General features: G+C 34.5%; 4 protein-coding genes across 5 annotated transcripts; all 4 read left to right on the top strand.

Annotated features, from left to right (window-relative positions):
- Positions 1-547: 547 nt before the first annotated feature.
- Positions 548-11,958, top strand: LOC150052757 (olfactory receptor 5I1). Of its 2 annotated transcripts, XR_016538129.1 has the most exons (4): positions 548-1,477; positions 4,753-4,808; positions 5,085-5,199; positions 11,898-11,958. XR_016538129.1 is itself a non-coding variant. In XM_090348828.1 (1 exon), the coding sequence occupies exon 1, from the start codon at positions 548-550 to the stop codon at positions 1,490-1,492; it is 945 nt and encodes a 314-aa protein (XP_090204954.1). The 2 variants fall into 2 exon arrangements, 1 of the variants encoding a protein (XP_090204954.1); XM_090348828.1 differs by lacking the exons at positions 4,753-4,808; positions 5,085-5,199; positions 11,898-11,958 and having other exon boundaries at positions 548-1,492.
- Positions 5,881-6,816, top strand: LOC150052758 (olfactory receptor 5W2-like). Its single transcript, XM_090348827.1, has one exon. It carries the CDS (start codon positions 5,884-5,886, stop codon positions 6,814-6,816), a length of 933 nt encoding a protein of 310 aa, XP_090204953.1. The 5' UTR covers positions 5,881-5,883.
- On the top strand, positions 11,953-12,885 carry LOC150052756 (olfactory receptor 5W2-like). The gene has a single exon (XM_090348829.1). It carries the CDS (start codon positions 11,953-11,955, stop codon positions 12,883-12,885), a length of 933 nt encoding a protein of 310 aa, XP_090204955.1.
- A 4,960-nt stretch (positions 12,886-17,845) lies between these two features.
- Positions 17,846-18,772, top strand: LOC150052755 (olfactory receptor 5W2-like). Its single transcript, XM_090348826.1, has one exon. The coding sequence runs from the start codon at positions 17,846-17,848 to the stop codon at positions 18,770-18,772; it is 927 nt and encodes a 308-aa protein (XP_090204952.1).
- Positions 18,773-24,670: the final 5,898 nt, after the last annotated feature.

The raw sequence follows: 24,670 nt of genomic DNA, 5'->3' as shown, positions 1-24,670 counted from the left end.
GTTTTAGCTGCCCAAACATTATTATTGAGTAATAGATCACAATAGCTTATATGAAATCCTGTAATGAAAAACAAAGTTGTGCTAACATTATCTTTGCAATGCTATTTTACACCTACATACTACACACACACACACACACACACACACACACACACACACACACACACGTATAAACACGTAAAATCTTCCTGTAATCCTCTAGACCAGACATTGTTTTGTGTTTGTGGTACAAAAAATGTGCCCACAATTATTAATTGTCCCATGTTACAACCCAGCACAACCCTGCATTGTTGAGTCCTGTAAAGAAATCCAGACAGGAAATCATGAAACCTGAGAGCAGCTATCTTCTAAATATATTATGCAAGTGTTTGTATCCTTGCTTACCTGTTTACATTTCAAAAGCAATGACTTAGCCTTATCTAATCGTTTTCTTTTCTTTTTTATTACCATATCTCATCATTTTCTTTTCTTTTTTTAAAAAAATATTATCATCAACATAGCAATTTAGGATGCCAGAATTCTCCCAGACAGAAAAACAATGCGTGGCATGAAATTCACAGATGGAAACTACACCTTGGTCACAGAATTTATCCTCCTGGGTTTTCCAACACGCCCTGAGCTTCAGGTGGTCTTCTTTCTGGTGTTTCTCATCCTGTATGGCATGATTCTAGCAGGGAATGTTGGACTGATGTTCTTAATCAGAACCGACGCTCGTCTGCAAACACCCATGTATTTTTTCCTCAGCAACCTCTCCTTCGTAGATCTTTGCTATTCCTCAGTCATTGTCCCCAAAATGCTGGCCAATTTCCTCTTGGAGACCAAATCTATTTCCTATTACGGATGTGCCTTGCAGTTTTATTTCTTCTGTGCGTTTGCAGACACGGAATCCTTTATCTTGGCAGCCATGGCTTACGACCGCTACGTCGCCATCTGCCAACCTTTACTGTACACGGTGGTGATGTCTCGGGGCCTGTGCCTACGGTTGATTGCCTTGTCCTACCTCGGAGGGAACATGAGCTCCCTGGTGCACACCTCCTTTGCCTTTCTCTTGAAATACTGCGACAGAAATGTGATCAATCATTTCTTCTGTGACCTCCCGCCCCTACTGAAGCTGTCCTGCTCCGACACCACAGTTAACGAGTGGCTGCTCTCTACCTATGGCAGCTCGGTGGAAATCTTCTGCTTCATCGTCATCCTCATCTCCTACACCTTCATTCTGCTCTCGGTCCTGAAGATGCGCTCCTCCAGCGGCAGGAAGAAGACGTTCTCCACCTGCGCCTCGCACCTGACCTCTGTGGCCATCTATCAGGGGACGCTGCTCTTCATCTACTCTAGGCCCAGCTCCCTGTATTCCCCCAACACCGACAAAGTCATCTCAGTGTTCTACACCATTATCATCCCAGTGCTCAACCCCTTGATTTACAGCTTGAGAAACAGAGACGTGAAAGACGCAGCGAAGAAAGCGCTGAGATCTAAGGTAGAGTCTTCCTGAGATGTTACCTAGTGGGGGGTTCACCTAACGCTCCAAGAACCAACTCTGAAAACTGGGATTTTTTTTTATATCATCTTGACTAGCAAATACACAGCTACTCAAACCAGTTTATCAAACACTGTTGTTGTTGTCTGTCTGTGTGTGTGTGTGTTTAATGCACCCAATAGGTTTTATTGTGCCAACATATAAGTAAACATTAAAAATGTCAAAAAAAAGCGACTAAAGAATTAGTGGTAGTTGGTAATTCTTTCTTTCTTAGCTAAGAGTGATGTGTTTCAGAATGGATTAGTTTATTAGTCTGAAAGTTAAGTAAATACTTTAGAAAATGTTCAAGTGTTCATGAATGTGTAGAAGATCTCGTCTAAATGTACATTACAAGATAAAGAAGAAAGCCAGATCGCTTTAAGTCATATGCTTTGTATTTACCTGGATGATGAGGGTCACAATAAAGAGATTTTTTTAATCATTTAACTCATTCAATAAAAACATAGAGAGTATTTTATCTACATATTTGACTGTTGAAGTAATACCAGGGTCAATGCAGTTAAGTACTCTGAATAATGCCTGGATAGTTTACATACAGAGATACTTTTATTATGCATATTGTATGTTTGTACATTATTTAAAAGGTATGAGGCCCAATAAGTTGATGACAAATATATTAGGAAACAATTTGTAAAACTCAAATAATTTTTAAGATTGGTTTTATAACAACATCATCTTGTATAATTAGTCTACCCTCAAAGTATTTACAGATCTTTTCTTCTAAAAAAAAAGCTTAGCAATACAGGCTAATTATTATGAAAGTTGATTTCATTTTTTTCCTCTATGTCTTATTTTGTTACACCCAAGTATTTCTGAAAATTGGGGATATCTTTTTCCAGCATCGCAGAAAAAGAACAAGCTACTAAGGTAGCATAATATTCTACCTGTGTTTTCATAGCGCAGCTTGTAGTAAAGCATTAGAAGACTGACTTTGGAGCTTGTATAATCTTAAAAAATATATTTCCTAGAAGCAGTATTTTGGTTATACATAATTATTATTCCACCATAATAAATATTTAAAGTTTTTGTGCTGGAATTGTCAGTGTAAATATATCTAAAGTACAGTTGTTAAAAATCTATCTTTTATTAATTTTGTAGGAAATACATTGTATTATTGGTTGCATTCTCCCATTCTTCTCTTAATTTGTCTATCCCTCTCCCCTTGCAATTTTCTTAAGAACTGAAAGTATGATAAAAATTTACATTGGTAAAATATAGTTTGTATAGTCATTTAAAGTTAAGTCACTTGTGGGAACAGAAAGTGTTTTGTCTCAAAACACTTTAATCTTTTTATATCCAGACTAATGAACACTAGTTATATGAAACCAAAAATGAAGATTCAAAAGAAAACAACCCCAGAATCAAAAGAACAATTGACCCATACACAACCATAAACTCAAAATCACTAAAATTGCAAATACAAATTATTATCTATCAATAATTAGTCTGGATATAAAAAGATTAAAGTGTTATGTGAAAGGCACACACTGGCTTACAAACATAATCATAATGACCAAAAAAGGTAATCCTAGACAGAAAGCGAACAGCTTAATATAACCCACACAAAAATGCAAATGAAAACAATAGCTATTCTTGTTTGTATCAGTAATAAGACAAAAAAAATACCTTGTCAAGCTAAATGAAAGGATCTCCAGGATATAGACACAAAAGCCGTATAATGAGTGATTGTTGTCCTTAATGTACTATGTTATCTCTCATCTCTTTTGCTGTCCCTTGGTTATCTCATATTGTTACAGTATTTCACCTGGTTATCTGATATATTGTATATATGCATATTTGGTTATTTGAAGTCGGATAGGGAAGGGAGGAAAGCAAGATGAGAGGCGGAGGTGTGGGGAGGGAAATGGGGACCAAGACATGAGAAAGGGTATCAATGTATGTGAAGTAATGCACCTTCTATCTGGTGAATATAACGTAAGCCTATTATTTACAATAAAAATAAATATGAAAAAAACTTGTCAAAAGATATAGAATAGCCCTTTTATAATGATAAACATCAGTCGGACAGAAAACCAAGGAAGAAACCTTGAACTTAAATTATACTTTAAACCAAGTAGAATATATCACCCAAGGAGAATATATACCAAGAAGAATATATCACCCAATAACTTCAAAATGGTAATTTTCTCAAGCTTGGATCAAATATTAGACCATAAGACAAGAATTAGCTAATCTCAGGTCATTAGACTTATGTCCAGTGTTTTTTTTTCTGACCATCATGTTGTGAGTCAGAGAATCAGTTATAGAATACATAAATCATACAAATTAAATAATTTGTAGCATTTAAATAATATTCTCCAACAAAAATAATGAGACAAAAGTAAAATAAAATAGAAAATTGAACTTTTAACATGAAGATGGGAGATTCAGATTGTGATTCAACAAATACTTTAAACTTTTATTCCAACAACAGTTAAACAAATTAAATAACATTTATTAAAGTAATGAGGTATTCACAAGAGGAAATACAAGACCAGAAATATAATTATTCACACCAAAATCCTGAGGGAAATTATTTCAAACCTACAACTCCCCAAGGCTGTTTTGAAAAATAAAATGCTAGCACTATAGCATTAAACCATCATTGAAGTACTTATGTCAGGTAGGTTACTGAATATCCAGACTAAAACCCAGGGTAAAAGATGGAAAGATACGTTTACAGAGAAAAATGAACTATTAATCAATGATAGGTGTATGCCTATCTGAACAACCAATTTAACACATTTCTAAGTATAATGACTGTGCATTTACCCTTAAAGTGACAGAATCTATTTGTATCTGTAGCATATTTTTATTATGCTATGTTGGCCTAGTTATATAGGGAATCCCTGACTGTTTTTTACATTTATCCTGTACATTCATAAATGTTTATGGATTGAAAATATTAATGGAAAATATTAAATGACCATATTACAGACAATAATGTATGGTAATATATCGCCTTTGAAATGTACTATATTTACTCTTTGAAAAATTCCCAAATTATTCCAGTTGTCAAGTGAACAAATAGCAATGCACACCTAAGCATGCATGAAATACACACACAGATTCATGCATATACAAGAAGGAGCAATCACATATTTGGAAAGTACATTGGTTTTCATCAGAATTAATTTTTTTGTATAAAAAACAATGTAAATTCAATGAAAGTCAAATGAATGAGTTAAATTTTGTTGATGCTGTTTTGTTTTTAGTACACTCCATTGGCCAGAAAATTCAACCTTTGATGTAGGACATCAATTACAAATAGGTAAGGCTTATGGCGGCCAAACTATAAATTACTTTTAAAGAAAAAGTACATGTAATTTATTACATGTATTCCTAAATATCAATGACCTACATGCTGAGAAAAATAACATGTTTTCATTGTTACTAATGGGGAAGTATGCGCTAAGTTGTTACACTTTTTATGATTTTTTTTACTATTTATCAGTGATCATTGTTAAAATAAACACAAAAGGATTGTCCCAGTCACACTTTCTTTAGAAATAATACAACTAAATATTATTTGTGTCCCTGTGACTAGGAATACAGAAAGGCATACTCCTGTGTCATACAGCCTGTCAAGCTAATATCCGTGTTTATTCCATATCAATTTGAAGATCAAATGTGACTGAGTACGTGCAAATTTATCTGTAAAGGTAAGGCAAGTAAGAAGCTTGAGACTTTAAAAATTGACTTGCATAATTTGAATATGTAATAAATAGCATGTAAATTTAGAGCAAAGTTTCTTAGTTAATTTATATATCATTTGTTCTGTCGAGATAAAGAATGTTTTTTAAGAAATTATGTATCATTAGGCAGTTTTCTCTTATTCAAATATATAACTCAATGGCTTTTACATATTTAAATATTTGCATACTCTTTAATGGAATCTATTTTAAAATTATATATTACTTAAAAAATAAAACCACACCACCAGTCTTTGCCATTATTTCTCATCTCACCATCTTTCTGTGCCCATGTAATCAGTATTTTACTTTGTCTCTAAACATGTGTGATAACGAATTTTCATGCAATAAAAATGACTGGGAGGGCCAGGAGTTTGGTTTAGTGGTAGAGTGCTTGCCTAGTATGCACGAAGACCCGGGTTCGACTCCTCGGTAACACATACGTGCTGTGGCTCAAGTGGTAGAGCCCCAACCTTGAGAAAAATCCAGGGACAGTGCTCAGGCCCTGAGCCCAAGCCCAGGACTGGCAAAAAAAAAAATGACTGGGAATAAATTGTATTCTGCCTTAAAATTATGCAGCTGATAGAAGAGCAAAATGCATGCCTATCATGCTCTCTGTCCTTGTCCCAAAATTTTAAGGAAGGAGAAGGAAGAATGGACAAAGGAAATTGCTCCTTACACAGTGAATTTATTTTCATGGGGATTACCAACAATCCTGAGATGAAAGCGCCCCTATTTGCCATTTTCCTGCTTGTGTATCTCATCAATCTTCTTGGAAACATCGGAATGATCACTTTAATCCACGTGGATCCCCAGCTTCACACACCCATGTACTTCTTCCTCAGCCACCTCTCTTTCTGTGACCTCTGTTATTCCACGGCAATTGGGCCCAAGATGCTGGTGGACACATTTAGCAAAAACAAAGCAATTCCTTTCTTTGGTTGTGCCCTGCAATTCTTCATCTCCTGCACATTTGCAGATTCTGAATGCGTTCTGCTGGCAGTGATGGCCTTTGACAGGTACAAGGCTATCAGCAATCCCCTGCTCTATACAGTGAACATGTCCAATAGAATGTGCACCCTGCTTGTAGCAGGAGTTTACCTGGTGGGAATCACTGATGCCTTGATCCACACCACACTGGCATTCCGCTTATGCTTCTGCAGGTCTAATGAGATCAATCATTTCTTCTGTGACTTGCCTCCGCTTTACCTCCTCTCTTGTTCTGACATAGAAGTCAATGTGCTGGTTTTATTCACTATTTATGGTTTCCTTGAACTGAGCACCATCTCAGGAGTTCTTATTTCCTATTTTTACATCATCTTATCAGTCTTGAAGATTCGCTCTGCTGAAGGCAGGTTCAAAGCTTTCTCTACCTGCACTTCCCATTTGACCGCAGTTTCAATTTTCCAGGGAACTCTACTCTTTACATACTTTCGACCAAGTTCTTCCTACTCTCTGGATCAAGACAAAATGACCTCTCTATTTTATACACTTATAATTCCCATGCTGAACCCTCTGATTTATAGTCTTCGGAACAAGGATGTGAAACAGGCCCTAGAAAAAATTAAAAAGAGAAGATGGTTTTAAATATGTAATATAGACATCTTCTGCACAAATACTGTGATGTTGTTTTCATAAAGGTTTATGATATAATGCCCGAGAAACAAAACTATATAAAATATGTAAAATACCAAACAAACATGCACAATTTTCAAATAAGAATTTTTAGATGGATCATGTTAAGATATGAGAAATACAGGAATATGTAAAATGAATACCAAAAATTTAACGTACAGGTGAATGTAGTGCTTCTGAAGAACATTTTATTGGTTTTATCTAACTTTAATTCTTTCTTCTCCTCTTTTCTTTGTCAATGTGTCCTAGGACTATCATTTCTATGAAGGTTATAATAATCAAGAGATTTTTTTCTTTCTTTTCTATTGTAATTAATGGAAGGGATACATTATATTCACCAGATAGAAGGTGCATTACTTAACAGTCATTGCTATCCCTTCTCATGTTTTTGTCCCCTTTTCCCTTCCTCAACCCCCTCCCCTCATCTTGTTTTCCCTTTCCTATCCTATTTCCCTATCCTATTTCAAATCAACAAATAAACATATACACACTATATCAGATAACAAGGTAAAATACAGTATCAATATGAGATAACCAAGGGACAACAAAAGAGATGAGAAATAACATAGTACATTAAGAACATCAATCACACATTATATAGCTCTTGTTTCTATATCCTGGAGGTCCTTTCATTTAGCCTCATCCTATATGGCCTTGTGTATCTAGGTTTTGCCCTATTGTAAATCTCTGCTAGGAGAGTCCAAGGTTTATAGTAATTATGACAAATGAGGGAAACCATTGAGCTTTTGTTCCTTTGAATCTGGCTTACTTCACTTAATATGATTTTTTTCTATGTCTTTGCATTTCCTTATGAATGGGGTGATGTTGTTCTTTCTGATGGCAGCATAGAATTCCATTGTGTATAAATACCACATCTTGTTGATCCAATCATCAACTTTGGGGCATTTGGGTTGGTTCCATATCTTAGCTATGGGAAATAATGATCGTCGTAGAGATAGTGGCTTTAGTATGTCCTTGTTTCTGGACGATTGGGCTAATGCCAAGTAGTAGAATAGCTGGATCATAGGGGAGCTCTATGTTTAGTCAACAGATTTTTTTTCTAGGCCTAATAACAAAGACACTTAATAAGAAAAGATAAAGAGGTGTAAAACTACACTAACAAAGTAAATGACTAGGGCATAGAAAATTTTAAGGAAAAAAATAAATGAACTAAAAAAGATAGACAAATGGAAGGAATGAAGGAAGAAAAGAGACGAAAGAAAAAAGATGAAAAGAGAATGAAAAAGGGAAGGAGAAGAGAAAAAGGAAAGGATGGTTATATATTAACGAGATATTACGTAGTATATGATAAAAATTATGTAAGATATTATGCATCAATACTTTAAATATAAGTAGAATAGATTATACAATTAAGCGAATTTATTGAAATTAGCATCCAGTTCTATTTATACAAGCTGGCTTCACCTTGAAAGACATATTTAGACTAACATTGACAGGAGAGAGGGAGTAAAATACTCCATGGGAAATCTGAGACCAAAACAATCAGGAGTAATCAAGCTTGCATCTTGCATATTCAAAGAAAAAGGAGGGCGGGTGTGTTATGATGCAGTTAATTCAACAAGATGAGATAGTAATACTAAACCTGAGCTAATGCTGGGTCCTTTGAAAATAGCCATGCCAGAATACATACCACATTGGTAGGTCAAGATTCAAGAAATATGAAAAATTTCTTTGTTACTTGTCACAAATGAAAATTCAGCCTTGTAATTATTAGAAATAATATTATCCTAATATTCTAATTATTAGAAAGAGTTAAAATTATTCTCACTTTTGCAAAAAAATTGTAGATAGTGGCAAACAAAATTATTTTTAGTACAATCTAGCACTCCACTCTGTAAGAAAAAAACATATCTTCTATAAAATTAAAGCAATCGTTTGTTACACAGAAGACTTGTCCCAATGAAATTGTAAATATCTACTAATGTCTCAGTAGTGTCTACTATGAAGAGGATATTATTCAATGATCAGATTTACTAATCAACTGCCGGATAAGCTGATTTAACAGAGACTGTAGGGAGCACCAAAACAAATTCAACAAACATATATCTTCTTCCTAAAGACTTCGTGAAATAAAAATTAATGTCTGACTAACCTAATCATAATTAAAAACATAGGTATTAATTGCAAGGAGTCTTACGTGGCCATGAAGATCAATATGGATGGAAGCTGTGGGGCTGGCGGGAGCATAGCAGTGCTATGTGAGAAAGTTGTCAGGCGCGAATGTTCATATTTTGATTCCAGCAAGCTAAGAAGCTGATATTACCTTCCCAGTCATCAAATCAGAAATGAGAATACTGTTACGTTCATAAAACACTCTAAGCAAAAAGGGGAGTTCTGAGAATCTTGAAAATATAGGTCAATGGAAATAGAAGCACAAAATCCTACATACCATGTAATTGTTTCTATTTGATACATAGGACAGGTCAATATGTATTAAGAGAAAGTAGTGTTTACCAGAATGGGGAAAATGGAGAAAGGAATGGCCCACGTATGGGAGTATATTAAATCTTATTTAAAGGAACAGAAGGATTCTGAATTTGGATAGTGGAAAAGGCTGCTCTATGTAGTACATATATGAAAATCAATGAAGTGTGAAATTTGAATGTGAAAATTTCATTAAACAGGAGCTATCCATGAACGCATATGTAATACAGAGAGGGTGGAAATGTAGCTCTGTGGTAAATCACTTGTCTCCTATGTGTAAGGCCCTAGAGTCAGTCTTTAGCACTGCCAGTAAACACATTAACTATCCATTAGGGTAGTGAAGGAAAAATGCTTCAAAATAAATGATGAATACTAGAAAACAAGTGGGGATTGGTGAATAGGAGGATTGTTTGAATGGCATTAGGCTTGATGTATTTCAGTCGGACAAGAATTACATATTTAGTAGCATAAATTATGTAAAAGCTTCATATTTTTCATTGGAAAATTAACTTGTAGGTAGGTTGTGGTTGTTCATGATTACAGGCCTATAATCCTAACTTCTCAAGGGAATGAAATTTGAAGATCATGGTTCAAAGCCATCCTGGGTAGAAAAGTCTGTGAGTCTGTGGAGCTGTTTCTCAGATGTGTTAGGGTACTAGTCTTCAGTAAAACAGTCTAAGCATAGGTGATACGCCCTGAGTTGAAGTAACTGACATAAATAACTAAACAAACAAACAGATAGACAGGTAGGTAGGTCAATAAATAGATAGAAACATTGAATAATTAATTAATATAAAGAATACACTGCATTTCCATTGGTAATCCATTTGAGGAAAATACAGGTAAATGTCAGCCCTACACTAGTGGCTAACGCCTGTATTCTAGCTACTCAAGAGACTGAGATGACCATGTCAGTGCAGTCAGGAAGTCCATGAAACTCTTATCTCCAATTAAGAGTTGAAAATGTGAAGTAGACCTATGGGTCAGGTGGTAGAGTACTACATTGCAGCAAAAAACTCAAAATGTCCAGTCCTGAGTTCAAACCCTTGCAATACTATCAGAAAAATAATAAAAAATTAATATTTACCAAAGATGCTCTCATATTCACAAGAGAAATGTAATCACATTTCCATAACCACAAAGCCTGAGGGAAATTGGAACTGCTTAATTGTGTTTCTACAGCAGGGGTAATGGAGAGATTTAAAAAAAAACTGAAGTCCCAATAGTCATCATTGGAAAATAAATGTGACCAACATTTGTTCATTTACTGAAGTATGGACAGGTGTATCATGTCAGGTAAGATTTAGGAGAGCTGTAATCACAGAGTGACAAAAACAACATCTTACACTGCTGCTCTGATATATGAGAAACCAAGATTAGGAAGGAATAAATTAATTTTATTCCTATCTACTTAGTTTGATAAAGCTGACATTCACTGATATTTCTGATTAGTTATCTTTTTATTTTACAACATCTGAATTTTATTATGTTCTCTTTGTAAAGGGATTATTTTATTTTAACAAAATCCTGAAACAAACCATTCCTTTTACTATTACTCATACCTTATCTGAGAATTTGTAATTGGTTTTATCTAAATTTATGTACACTAAGCATCACATGTTGCAGAAACTGATATAAATAAATTCTAGTCCATGTAGACTATAAATCACATTTAGTTTACTCCAAATCATGTAATTATAGATGACTACAGGCATTCCAGTTTTCAGAGATAATCGCAAATTGCAGTGCAAATGTCTAATAATAACAAAGTGGCAAACAGATTTCCATCCTCCCACAGGTGGAAGCACAAGAACAAAAGGAAAATAACTCCAAAATATGTACCATCTTTTCCATTTTCAATTAAGTAAAATATCCATGTCAGGAATATTCAAATGTGGTTGTTTTAATCTGGTTCTCCTACTCCTAAATTTTAGGTATTCTCTTTTGTTTGGTCATCTGGAACCAGGTGAGTTAAACCATATCTATATCTATATCCGCATCTGTATCTATAAAATAAATAATGGTAGCTAATAGAACAGTTCAATAAAACATGTTTTGTTTTAGAGTACTCCCTAGGAATGCTCCAAAGAAATGAATAATAATTTTCATTTATTAACTCTTATGTAAGTGAGGGTAAGTAACAAATTTATTTTTAAAAACACAATGAATAACCCAGGGAATTCAGTATATTTACACTTTCCTTTCTCTCCTACCACATTCCCGAACCAATTTCAGCAAACTTAATTGTTATATCTTCACACATGTATGAAGCATATGGACTTTACTCATTTTTTATTTTCTTTACCCCGGCCTTTACCTTCCCTCCTACAGGAGCAATCATTGTCGTGTTTCCTATTTCACTTTCAATTGTTATTCTATTTTTATCTTAATGTAGTTGGTTCAAGGAGATCACAATTCCCTGTGTCCGTTTATAATGTGTACAATGCATCTTGATCAGTCACCCCATTTGCTATTGAGTGCCCTCCAAATGATTCAACTACCACATTTCCTTGTGCCAAGGAAGAAGGATGCAATTTACTGAATAAAATTAGTTTCTGATTGATTAGTAATGCATTTTCTCTACCTAGGACTCTATCGTTGTTTGGGTGATTGTGAAAACATTCAGACCAAGAAAGCAAGAGAATGGAGAACGAAAATTGCACCTATTTACGTGAATTCTTTCTCCTGGGAATTACCAGTCACCCTGGAATGAAGCTGATTCTCTTCGCTGTGTTTTGCCTGGTTTATTTCCTCACTCTCTTGGCGAACATGGGCATGATCACCTTAATCAGAATGGACCCCCAGCTTCACACACCCATGTACATTTTCCTCAGCCACCTCTCCTTCTCTGACCTCTGCTATTCCACTGCCGTCGGGCCCAAGATGCTGGTGGATCTCCTGGTCCAGAACACCTCAATTCCCTTTGCTGGTTGTGCCCTGCAATTCCTGCTTGTCTGTGTCTTTATAGATGCAGAGTGCATGCTGCTGGCAGTGATGGCCTTTGACCGCTACAAGGCCATCAGCAATCCCCTGCTCTATGCCGTAGAAATGTCCAGCAAGGTGCGAACCCGACTTCTGATGGGAGTCTACGTAGTGGGAACCGCAGATGGTTTGATACACACAGTGCTGGCGTTCCGTTTATGTTTCTGTGGGTCTAATGTGATTAATCATTTCTTCTGTGATTTGCCTGCACTTTTACTCCTTTCCTGTTCTGACACACAACTCAATGAGCTGGTTTTATTTTCTCTTTTTGGTTTTATTGAACTGAGCACCATCTCAGGAGTCCTTGTCTCTTACTGCTACATCATCTCTTCCGTCCTGAAGATCCGCTCTGTTGAGGGCAGGTTCAAAGCTTTCTCCACCTGCGCCTCACACTTAACTGCAGTGGCCATTTTCCAAGGAACCATTCTCTATATGTATTTCCGGCCAAGTTCTTCCTACTCCCTAGATCAAGACAAGATGACCTCCCTGTTCTACATCCTTGTGATTCCCATGCTGAACCCTCTGATTTATAGCCTGAGGAACAAAGATGTGAAAGAAGCCCTGGGAAAGCTGAGACATAAGAGTTGGCTTTAAAGTAAATCCATTCTGTGCGCGCAGCATAGGTGTTTATTGTTGGTGGTAGTTTTAGCAAAATATCGTTACATGGGGGCTACCATCACGTTTTTAAACTATCTAATGTAATATTTGCTAGAATAAGAATAGCTCAGGGTTCATAACTCAATTGTTTGCTGAATAGCCAACCAACTAGTGACTCTTAACTACCCAAATATATCAAAAAATGAACAACCAATATGTTCTTCAGCCGTATCTCTTTCTGAGACAACCGTTCTTTCACTACAGAGAAGAGAGATTAACATGAGAATATGAGCAAAAAAGTATAAAGGAATCTCATTTGTCATTTTCTAAAGCATGCATCCTTCTCCACAGAATTGTTGACACTAAATTTTCCTATAACTTACACTAGCGTCCCTCACGTGCTACGTGGAAAATTAAAGGGCATTCTTTACATACAATCTGACATGCTTCCAAGCATGGGCATTTTGTTATGCCACTTAAAACTAAGAGATTTAATGCTTAAACTGTTTTAGTAAATAATTAAAAGGGCCGAGCACATTTGTATAATCTTGCAGGCAATGGCCTTTCACCTCATTCTCTCAATTAGCTTCTAACAGGGTTGTTCTTCATTATCACCTTGAAAGAGAATTACATGGAGTTGGTGCACATCAGGTATCTAAATGAATGCTCTTTATCCCTTATAATTAATTTGTATGTCTTATAGTTACCTTACTTGACAACCCATGTCAATAATTCTTACTGTACTAGGGGCTACAAAATTTTCTAGAAAGCATAGGTCACATTTTAAGTAATTATAATCTGGTATCTAATAAACATTCAAATATTATTTCATGGATTGAAATTTATTATTTGTCTATTGTCCATTTTGTTTCTCACTCTTGTTCTCTACCACAATGCAGACTTAGAACTACAGACAGAAAAATTACTGTTCTTCAACAAGTTATGCCTATAGTATCAGCTTGGAGCTTTGGATTCATAAACAGAGAAAATGGTAAAATAATTTCCTTACAACAGTATTATTATGCATGAATCATCAAGATGGACAAACAACCAGAGCTGCAATGTGACAGGAAAGGAATAAAATGTATTGGATGATACTGAGTTGAGCACAGTAACACAGGGGTAAATTTACAGGTCCCCTTTACTGTGGAATTTTAGTTTTTGATATTTTTAAGTGACACAATATTCCACAAATTAATGGGGAAAATAGGAATAATGAGCATGATATATAACCACCAAATTATGGCAATAGGATTAATCAACTCAAACATGTATTATTTCTCTGTATTAAAACATTCAAGAGAGTTTGTTTTAATTATTCATTCATTCATTTTATTAGCTTTTATTTAGGCAATAAAATATAAATATTTATTTCTCTTACTATATTTGACCAGTCAGTAGAAATGGCAATCTGCAAACAAAGCATACATTTTTACTAAATATGTAAAAAGTGAGAAGATAATTTGAGTAAATACTTCTCAAAAGATTTGGGAACTACAAAACACATTTAATTAGGACCAAGAGCAGCAATCAATAATGCACATTCAGATTGAATTGTTCTTAATTTGGACTTTTTTTTTCTAAAAAGACATTTTCTAGTCTACTTCAGGACTGATATTTTCCAGGTATTGCAACTCAAATCCTTTCTTCTTTTCAGAAACACTCCATTGTTTATCCATTCTTTCTTGGGACCACAAATAAAGGTACATATTTCAAACAATTACCTTTTTCCTTTCAGTCGAGATTTGGAAATTTTACTTGAATACTTTTCCCTTTAATGCAGTACTAATTTGAATTTCTATTTAACTTCTAAATTTACTTAATGTCTATATTTAATATATTATGAAACACATTACCAAAGAATTTATTACATAACATAGAGCAACAAAACTATGTAAATGGTACATAATTCATGTTTACAACTCTTAGTAAAATAATTAAGAAATAAATGTAAAATTATGAATCTGAAAAGACATAAAGGCATGCTACATAGAAACTGAGCATTTTTCAAAAACAAAGTTTATTTATATAAAAGATATATAATTAAGAGTGTGATTATTAGTAAATTATGAAATAAGGACATGCAATAGTTTATGGTTTAACACACTCATTACCAAAATAAAATAGTTGAGACAATTTAAAATAATTTGAAGCAAACAATGGTAAACAAATGTATAAATATATTTTTCAGTACATAGCCAAAGTAAAGTTTTTTCAATTTTTTCTAAGACCCTTTTCATATTGTATTTAGTAAGTTATAGACCATTGCATTCTGCCTAGCATTTACAAGAATATATAACAATGAATTCATCTTTTCCTTGTTCTTGACAATAGGAAGAACTTAAGAAAAACACACAAATAATACATTTCTTGGAAAATTTGCAACTGGACTTTAGTGAGAGTCAAAAGTTGGAGAAAGCATTGAACTTTCCCATAGTAAGGGACAGAGCTTCCTGAAATGATATTTGATCCAAAAAAAACAAGGCTTTCAGAGAGGAGATAACTAGTCACAATATACCAATAGAAAAAAAAAGCATCACATCACAAAAGCATTAGGGTAGTGGAGAAAAAATACTTCAAAAGAGGAATAAATGATGAATACTAGAAAACAAGTGGGGAATGGTGAATAGGAGGACTGTTTGAATGGCATTACGCTCGATGTATTTCAGTTGGACAAGAATTACATATTTAGTAGTATAAATTATGTAAAAGCTTCATATTTTTCATTGGAAAATTAACTTGTAGGTAGGTTGTGGTTGTTCATGCCTGTAATCCTAACCTCTCAAGGGGATGAAATTTGAAGATCATGGTTCAAAGCTATCCTGGGTAGAAAAGTCTGTGAGTCTGATCTGTTATTAACCAGCAAGAAAGTCAAAAGTGGAGCTGTTTCTCAGATGTGGTAGGGTGCCAGTCTTCAGAAAAACAATCTGAGCATAGGTGCTATGCCCTGAGTTCAAGCACCAGTAACTGACATAAATAACTAAACAAACTAACAGACAGGTTGGTAGGTCAATAAATAAATAGATTCATTAAAATTAATCAATCTAAAGAACACACTGCATTTCCATTGGTATAGATCTATTTGAGGACAATACAGGTAATGGTTAGCGTTACACTAGTGGCTAACACATGTAATTCTAGCTACTCAAGAGACTGAGATGAACATTTCCATGTCAGTGCAGTCAGGAAGTCCATGAAACTCTTATCTCCAATTAAGAGTTGAAAATGTGAAGTAGACCTATGGGTCTGGTGGTAGAGTACTACATTGCAGCAAAAAACTCAAAATGTCCAGTCCTGAGTTCAAACCGTTGCAATACTACCAGAAAAATAATAAAAAGATTAGTATTTACCAAAGATGCTCTCATATTCACAAGAGAAAAGTAATCACATTTCCATAATCACAAAGCCTGAGGGAAATTGGAACTGCTTAATTGTGTTTCTACAGCAGGGGGAATGGAGAGATTAAAAAAAACTGAAGTCCCAAAAGTCATCATTTGAAAATAAATGTGACCAACGTTTGTTCATTTACTGAAGTAAATGAACAAATGGACAGGTGTATCATGTCAGGTAAGATTCAGGAGAGCTGTAATCACAGAGTGACAAAAACAAAATCTTACATTGCCTCTTTGATATATGAGAAATCAAGATTAGGAAGGAATAGATTAATTTTGTTCCTATCTACATAGTTTGATAAAACTGGCATTCACTGATATTTCTGATTAGTTATCCTTTTTCTTTAGAACTTCTGATTTTGATTATGCTTTCTTTGTAGGGGATTGTAAATATATCATTATTTTATTTTAACAAAATCCTAAAACAAACCATTCCTCTTACTATTACTCATACCTTATCTGAGAATTTGTAATTGGTTTTATCTAAATTTATGTACACTAAACATCACATGTTGCAGAAACTGATATAAATAAATTCCAGTCCATGTAGACTATAAATCACATTTAGTTTACTCCAAATCATGTAATTACAGATGACCACAGGCGTTCCAGTTTTCAGAGATAATCGCAAATTGCAGTGCAGATTTCTAATAATAACAAAGTGGCACACAAATTTCCATCCTGTGGGAGGATAGAAGCACAAGAACAAAAGGAAAATAACTCCAAAATATGTACCATCTTTTCCATTTTCAATTAAGTAAAATATCCATGTCAAGAATATTCAAATGTGGTTGTTTTAATCTGGTTCTCCTACTCCTAAATTTTAGGTATTCTCTTTTGTTTGGTCATCTGGAACCAGGTGAGTTAAACCATATCTATATCTACATCTGTGTCTATATCCATAATATAAATAATGGTAGTTAATAGAACAGTTCAATAAAACATGTTTCGTTTTAGAGTACTCCCTAGGAATGCTCCAAAGAAATGAATAATAATTTTCATTTATTAACTGTTATGTAAGTGAGGGTAAGTAACAAACTTATTTGAAAATACACAATGAATAATCCAGGGAATGCAGTGCAGTTACACCTTCCTTTCCCTCCTACCATTTTCCCAAACCAGTTTCAGCAAAATTCATTGTTTTACATTCACACATGTATGAAGCATATGGACTTCACCCATTTTTTATTTTCTTTACCCCACCCTTTACCTTCCCTCCTACAGGAGAAATCGTTATCGTGTTTCCTATTTCACTTTCAATTGTTATTCTATTTCTATCTTAATGTAGCTGTTCAATGAGATCACAACTTCTTGTGTCCGTTATATTATGTACAATGCACCTTGATCATTCATTCAACCAGCTATTCAGTGCCCTCTAAACGATTGTTCCATCACAGTTCTTTGTGCAAAGGAAGAATTTCTGGTTTAGCTATTTTCTGAGCATAAACCCATGCAATTTACTGAATAAAATTAGTTTCTGATTGATTAGTAATGTGTTTTCTCTACCTAGGAATCTATCGTTGTTTGGGAGAATGTGTAAACGTTCAGACCAAGAAGGCAGCAGAATGGAGAACGAAAATTGCACCTATTTACGTGAATTCTTTCTCCTGGGAATTACCAGTCACCCTGGAATGAAGCTGATTCTCTTCGCTGTGTTTTGCCTGGTTTATTTCCTCACTCTCTTGGCGAACATGGGCATGATCACTTTAATCAGAATGGACCCCCAGCTTCACACACCCATGTACATTTTCCTCAGCCACCTCTCCTTCTCTGACCTCTGCTATTCCACTGCCGTCGGGCCCAAGATGCTGGTGGATCTCCTAGTCCAGAACACCTCAATTCCCTTTGTTGGTTGTGCCCTGCAGTTACTGTTTGTCTCTATCTTTATAGATGCGGAGTGCATGCTGCTGGCAGTGATGGCCTTTGACCGCTACAAGGCCATCAGCAATCCCCTGCTCTATGCCGTAGAAATGTCCAGCAAGGTGCGAACCCGACTTCTGATGGGAGTCTACGTGGTGGGAACCGCAGATGGTTTGATACACACAGTGCTGGCGTTCCGTTTATGTTTCTGTGGGTCTAATGTGATTAATCATTTCTTCTGTGATTTGCCTGCACTTTTTCTCCTTTCCTGTTCTGACACACAACTCAATGAGCTGGTTTTATTTTCTCTTTTTGGTTTCATTGAACTGAGCACAATCTCAGGAGTCCTCGTCTCTTACTGCTACATCATCTCTTCCGTCTTGAAGATCCGCTCTGTTGAGGGCAGGTTCAAAGCTTTCTCCACCTGCGCCTCACACTTAACAGCAGTGGCCATTTTCCAAGGAACCATTCTCTATATGTATTTCCGGCCGAGTTCTTCCTACTCCCTAGATCAAGACAAGATGACCTCCCTGTTCTACATCCTTGTGATTCCCATGCTGAACCCTCTGATTTATAGCCTGAGGAACAAAGATGTGAAAGAAGCCCTGGGAAAGCTGAGACGTAAGAGTTAGCTTTAAAGTAAATCCATTCTGTGCACGCAGCATAGGTGTTTATTGTTGGTGATCGTTTGAGCAAATATAGTTTCATCACACAAGTGGTCTACCGTCACATTTTTAAACTATCTGATGTAATATTTGCTAGAATAAGAATAGCTCAGGGTTCATAACTCAATTGTTTGTTGAATAGCCAACCAACTAGTGACTCTTAACTACCCAAATATATCAAAAAATGAACAACCAATATGTTCTTCAGCCATCTCTCTTTCTGAGACAACTGTTCTTTCACTACATTGGGTCCATAAAATGTTGTCGGATCTACTTGCTAAGAACAAAATAATGCCTTTAATTGTTTTGCTCCGTACATAGATACCTTCATATTTAAGGATGTTGAGTGCTTGTTAATGTCAGTGATAGTCTTTGCATAGTTTTATGCTTTAGTTCCCCTGTGTAGTAGAAGTAGCTTCTATACCCCTGTGTATCTTGCTTACTAGCTGAAGTTCACATGTGGGGGCCACCAGATTCTTGATGCTTGTGACAAATGCTTTTGTGATGTGATGCTTTTGTTTCTGTGGGTCTATTGTGACTAGTTATCGCCTCTATGAAAGCCTTGGTTTTCTTGGATCAAATATCATTTCAGGAGTCTCTGACTCTTACTGTTATTTCATCTTAATAGTAGCCTTCACAACCTATTCAACTGTTGGGAAGTTCAATGCTTTCTCCAACTTTTGACTCTCACTAAAGTCCAGTTGCAAATTTTCCAAGAAATGTATTATTTGTGTGTTTTTCTTAAGTTCTTGCTATCGTTAAGAACAAGGAAAAGATGAATTCATTGTGAGATGTTCTTTAGATTCCCAAGCGGAAGGCAATGGTTTATAACTTACAAAATTACAAAATGAAAAGGGTCTTACAAAAACTGAGAAAAAAACTTTACTTCAAATTGCTACATACTAAAAAATATCTTTATACATTTGTTTACCATTGTTTGCTTCAAATTATTTTCAATTGTCTCAAATATTTTATTTTGGTAATGAATGTGTTAAACCATAAACTATTGCATGTCCTTATGTTATAATTTACTAATAGTCAAACCCTTGATTATATATCTTCAATGTAAATAAACTTTGTTTTTGAAAAATGCTCAGTTTCTATATAGCATGCCTTTATGTCTTTTCAGATTCATAATTTTGCATTTATTTCTTAATTATTTTACTAAGACTTCTAAACATGTATTATGTACCATTTACATAGTTTTGTTGCTCTATGTTATGTAATAAATTCTCTGGTAATGAGTTTCGTAATATATTAAATATAGATATTAAGTAAACTTAGAAGTTAAATAGAAATTCAAATTAGTACTGCATTCTCGTAAAATTTCCAGATCTCGACTGAAAGGAAAAAAGCAATTGTTCGAAATGAGTACATTTATTTGTGGTCCCAAGAAAGAATGGATAAACAGTGGAGTGTTTCTGAAGAGAAGAAAGGATTTGAGTTGCAATACCTGGAAAATATCAGTCCTGAAGTAGACTAGAAAATGTCTTTTTAGAAAAAAAAAGTCCAAATTAAGAACAATTCAATCTGAATGCATTATTGATTGCTGCTGTTGGTCCTAATTAAATGTGTTTTGTAGTTCCCAAAACTTTTGAGAAGTATTTACTCAAATTATCTTCTCACTTTTTACATATTTAGTAAAAATGTATGCTTTGTTTGCAGATTATCATTTCTACTGACTGGTCAAATACAGTAAGAGAAATAAATATTTATATTTTATTGCCTAAATAAAAGCTAATAAAATGAATGAATGAATAATTAAAACAAACTCTCTTGAATGTTTTAATACAGAGAAATAATACATGTTTGAGTTGATTAATCCTATTGCCATAATTTGGTGGTTATATATCATGCTCATTATTCCTATTTTCCCCACTAATTTGTGGAATATTGTGTCACTTAAAAATATCAAAAACTAAAATTCCACAGTAAAGGGGACCTGTAAATTTACCCCTGTGTTACTGTGCTCAACTCAGTATCATCCAATACATTTTATTCCTTTCCTGTCACATTGCAGCTCTGGTTGTTTGTCCATCTTGATGATTCATGCATAATAATACTGTTGTAAGGAAATTATTTTACCATTTTCTCTGTTTATGAATCCAAAGCTCCAAGCTGATACTATAGGCATAACTTGTTTAAGAACAGTAATTTTTCTGTCTGTAGTTCTAAGTCTGCATTGTGGTAGAGAACAAGAGTGAGAAACAAAATGGACAATAGACAAATAATAAATTTCAATCCATGAAATAATATTTGAATGTTTATTAGATACCAGATTATAATTACTTAAAATGTGACCTATGCTTTCTAGAAAATTTTGTAGCCCCTAGTACAATAAGAATTATTGACATGGGTTGTCAAGTAAGGTAACTATAAAGACATACAAATTAATTACAAGGGATAAAGAGCATTCATTTAGATACCTGATGTGCACCAACTCCATGTAATTCTCTTTCAAGGTGATAATGAAGAACAACCCTGTTAGAAGCTAATTGAGAGAATGAGGTGAAAGGCCATTGCCTGCAAGATTATACAAATGTGCTTGGCCCTTTTACTTGTTTACTAAAACAGTTTAAGCATTAAATCTCTTAGTTTTATCTGGTATAACAAAATGCCCATGCTTGGAAGCATGTCAGATTGTATGTAAAGAATCTCCTTTCTTTTTCTAGTATCACGTGAGGGACACTAGTGTAAGTTATAGGAAAGTTTAGTGTCCACAATTCTACGGAGAAGGATGCATCTTTTAGAAAAAGACAAATGAGATTTCCTCATGTTTTTTGCTCATATTCTCATGTTAATTTCTCTTCTCAGTAGCAGCTTGATGAAAGATGACAAAATGTTAAGAAAATTTAGAGAAATTGAAATGTCCCTGCATTCCTATTAACACAAAATAAGAAGAGATATACTCAAAATATGAAGATAAAGAGTAGCTTTTCTATATGACATATAAAAGAGTGTTCTCAAGTTAAAATTTGTATAGGATCTGAACATAGGGTAACTTGAGGAAATAAGGCATCCCTAGAGACAGAGAATCCCTTGAAGAGAAATCAATGGCTTTCAGCAGTAATACAAAATGGTGTGCAAAACCAGCTACCTATTCCAAATTTCCACCAGAGAATTTATCAAGCTCTTGCCAACCACCATTTTTTTCAGTTAACCTGGTGAAAAGATGCCAATAATTTCTTTTCTTCAGAAGTGTTTTGCTATCTGTTATAAGTAAATTACTTATATAAGTGATGTAGTATCAAAGCCATTACAATTCTCAATAAATTTTCCTTTTTCTTAAGGGGAAGAATTTCAGTTTCAGTAAGTATTCAAACTTTGTAGAAACCTAGGGAAAATTCTCATCACAAGAAATACTACTAAAAATTGTGACACCTACAACTGTGCACTCCAATTACAGTGTTAGAAAATAGGAATATATATATAGTTTTAAGGTGCATAAACGGATAGTTTCTTCATTCTTAATGATTTGAACTTGCACATGTTTTTATGTGTGGGATTGATTTCAGCTGATTCAATGACATTAAGACTCAAAGCACGTAGCTTGTATGCATGATCATTGCATATTTTGTTGAACCATCAATCAACATATTAAAAACTATTAAAAAATGTTAGGCTGGAAAGTTTACCATGAGGATTCCACACGTTAACATTAGAGATTTTCATCTTTTAACATCCAAGGCTACCTTGTTTCCCCCTTCCCTATCCTATTTCAAATATCCAAATAAGCATATACACAATATATCAGATAACAAGGTAAACAAGTTGAGGGTTGGGGGTGGATGGAGGGAAATGGGGACCAAGACATGTGAAAGGGTATCAATATTTGTGAAGTAAAGCACCTTCTATCTGATGAATATGATGTAACCCTTCTATTAATTACAATAAAATATATGAAGAAAAGAAATGGAAAGGCTTAGAAAAAATCATATTAAGTGAAGTAAGCCATACCCAAAGGAACATAGGCTCAGTGATTTCCTTCATTTGCTATAATCAGTAGAAACCTTGGGCTCTCCTAGCAGAGATTTACAATAGAACAAAACCTAGATACATAAATCCATATAGGATGAGGCTAAATGAAAGGACTTAAAGGATTTAGAAACAAAAGCCATATAATGTGTGACTGTTGTCCTTAATGTACTATGTTATCTCTCATCACTTTTTGCTGTCCCTTGGTTATCTCATATTGTTACAGTATTTTACCTTGTTATCTGATATGTTGTATATATGTTTATTAGTTTATTTGAAATAGATAGGGAAGGTAGGGAAACAAGATTAGGGGTGGGGGTGGGAGGAGGGAAATGGAGATCAAGACATGAGAAAGGGTATCAATGTTTGTGAAGTAATACACCTTCTATCTGGTGAATATAATGTAACCATTCTATTAATTTCAATAAAACATATGAAAAAGTCCATGGCTATCATGTTTAATAATTTCAAGGATCATTTCTTTTTTCCCTAATTTTTCTTTATGTGAGTGTGCAATGCGTTGGCCTCCAAGTCACTTTCTATTAATATTGCTTAATAGCAATACTTGGGTGCTATTAAGCAACTGTTGCTAGGTTGACCTAAAAGAAATTAAGCACCACTGCCCCATGTAATCTTTCTTGCTTTCAGTTGAGAATTGGCTTCAGTTTACAAATACAATTGTACAAATGAGATTTTCTAGGTCACTTTGAGTACAATGCATCTTTATCTAAGCACGTGGGCATTTTTTCAAAGAAACACTTGGGTTTGCAGAATTTTACTTACATCCAATTATTCTGTCATATGGAAAATAGATTATGAGTCAAAAAGACATTAGTAGAGGGCAAATATATAAATGCAACAAATAGGAACACACTGCATTTGCCTGAAGTCATTGCATTTATTTGTATTTGAACAATGTTTATTGCAACATCATTTTGGTTTAAAAATTGAAAAAAAATTCTACAATGTGAGAATAAAATCTAGTCTTCTGTGCAATGGACAACCTGTTAATTTTTGTTATAGCAACAAAAATGTGTGTTCTTTTGTGTTTTGGGAAAGGTTGTGTCAGTTTCATACTTTATTTCTTTAAAACAAAACACTCTATTCTCAGCATGAGAGAGGCTGAGGTAAGGAAACTCAGACTGCCATTAAAACCTTTCACAAAACTTATGTCTCTTTGAGGGCTGGCAAAATGGTATTTATGAAAGCAAGGAAACCAGAGAAATGTTCTAGTGCAAAAGTGACATATTTAGGGGCAATTAGACTGTACAGGAATATAAAATTAACTAAAAGTTCTTCATTTCATTTCAGCCTTCATACTTTTAGGAAATTCGAGCTACTAAGCCATATAATTATCTGGTATTTACTCCTGAGAGGATATTTGTTCAACCACCAAGGACCAGGCAAAGAGATAGATATATAAACCAGGTGATTCAGGCAATAATGTTGAATTTTCATGTAGACAGAGAACTGCATCTGATAAAGTAATCTTGACTTCCAGATCAGGTATTGATAATTTACTCTATTTTTCTGAACGGTATTGCATGTTTCTTAATGCCTCTTACTGTTTTACTTTCATTAGAAATGTATTCATCATCTAATTTACCTAAATGTAATCCCTATGTAAGTCATCTTTATAGTAAAATGTTTTTTTTAATTTAAGTGGTAAAGTTACATGAGATTATAAAATATTGTCAGTTAATTTATTTTATTACCTTCCTTATTTAGTATTTGAAATCGTAATTACAGGGTCTGGGAGTTTGGCCAGGTGGTAGAGTGCTTGCTTTGCATGCACAAAGACCTGGGTTCTATTCTTTGGTACCACATACATAGAAAAAACAGAAATGGTGCTGTGGTTCAAGTGGTAGAGCTCTGGCTTTGAGAAAGCCC

Source organism: Megascapheus bottae, chromosome 16 (genome assembly GCF_031878675.1).
Source record: "Megascapheus bottae isolate mThoBot1 chromosome 16, mThoBot2.hap1, whole genome shotgun sequence".
Classification (NCBI taxonomy): Eukaryota; Metazoa; Chordata; class Mammalia; order Rodentia; family Geomyidae; genus Megascapheus; species Megascapheus bottae.
The sequence above is the reverse complement of the archived record's forward strand: the minus strand, read 5'-3'. Positions and strand labels throughout refer to the sequence as shown.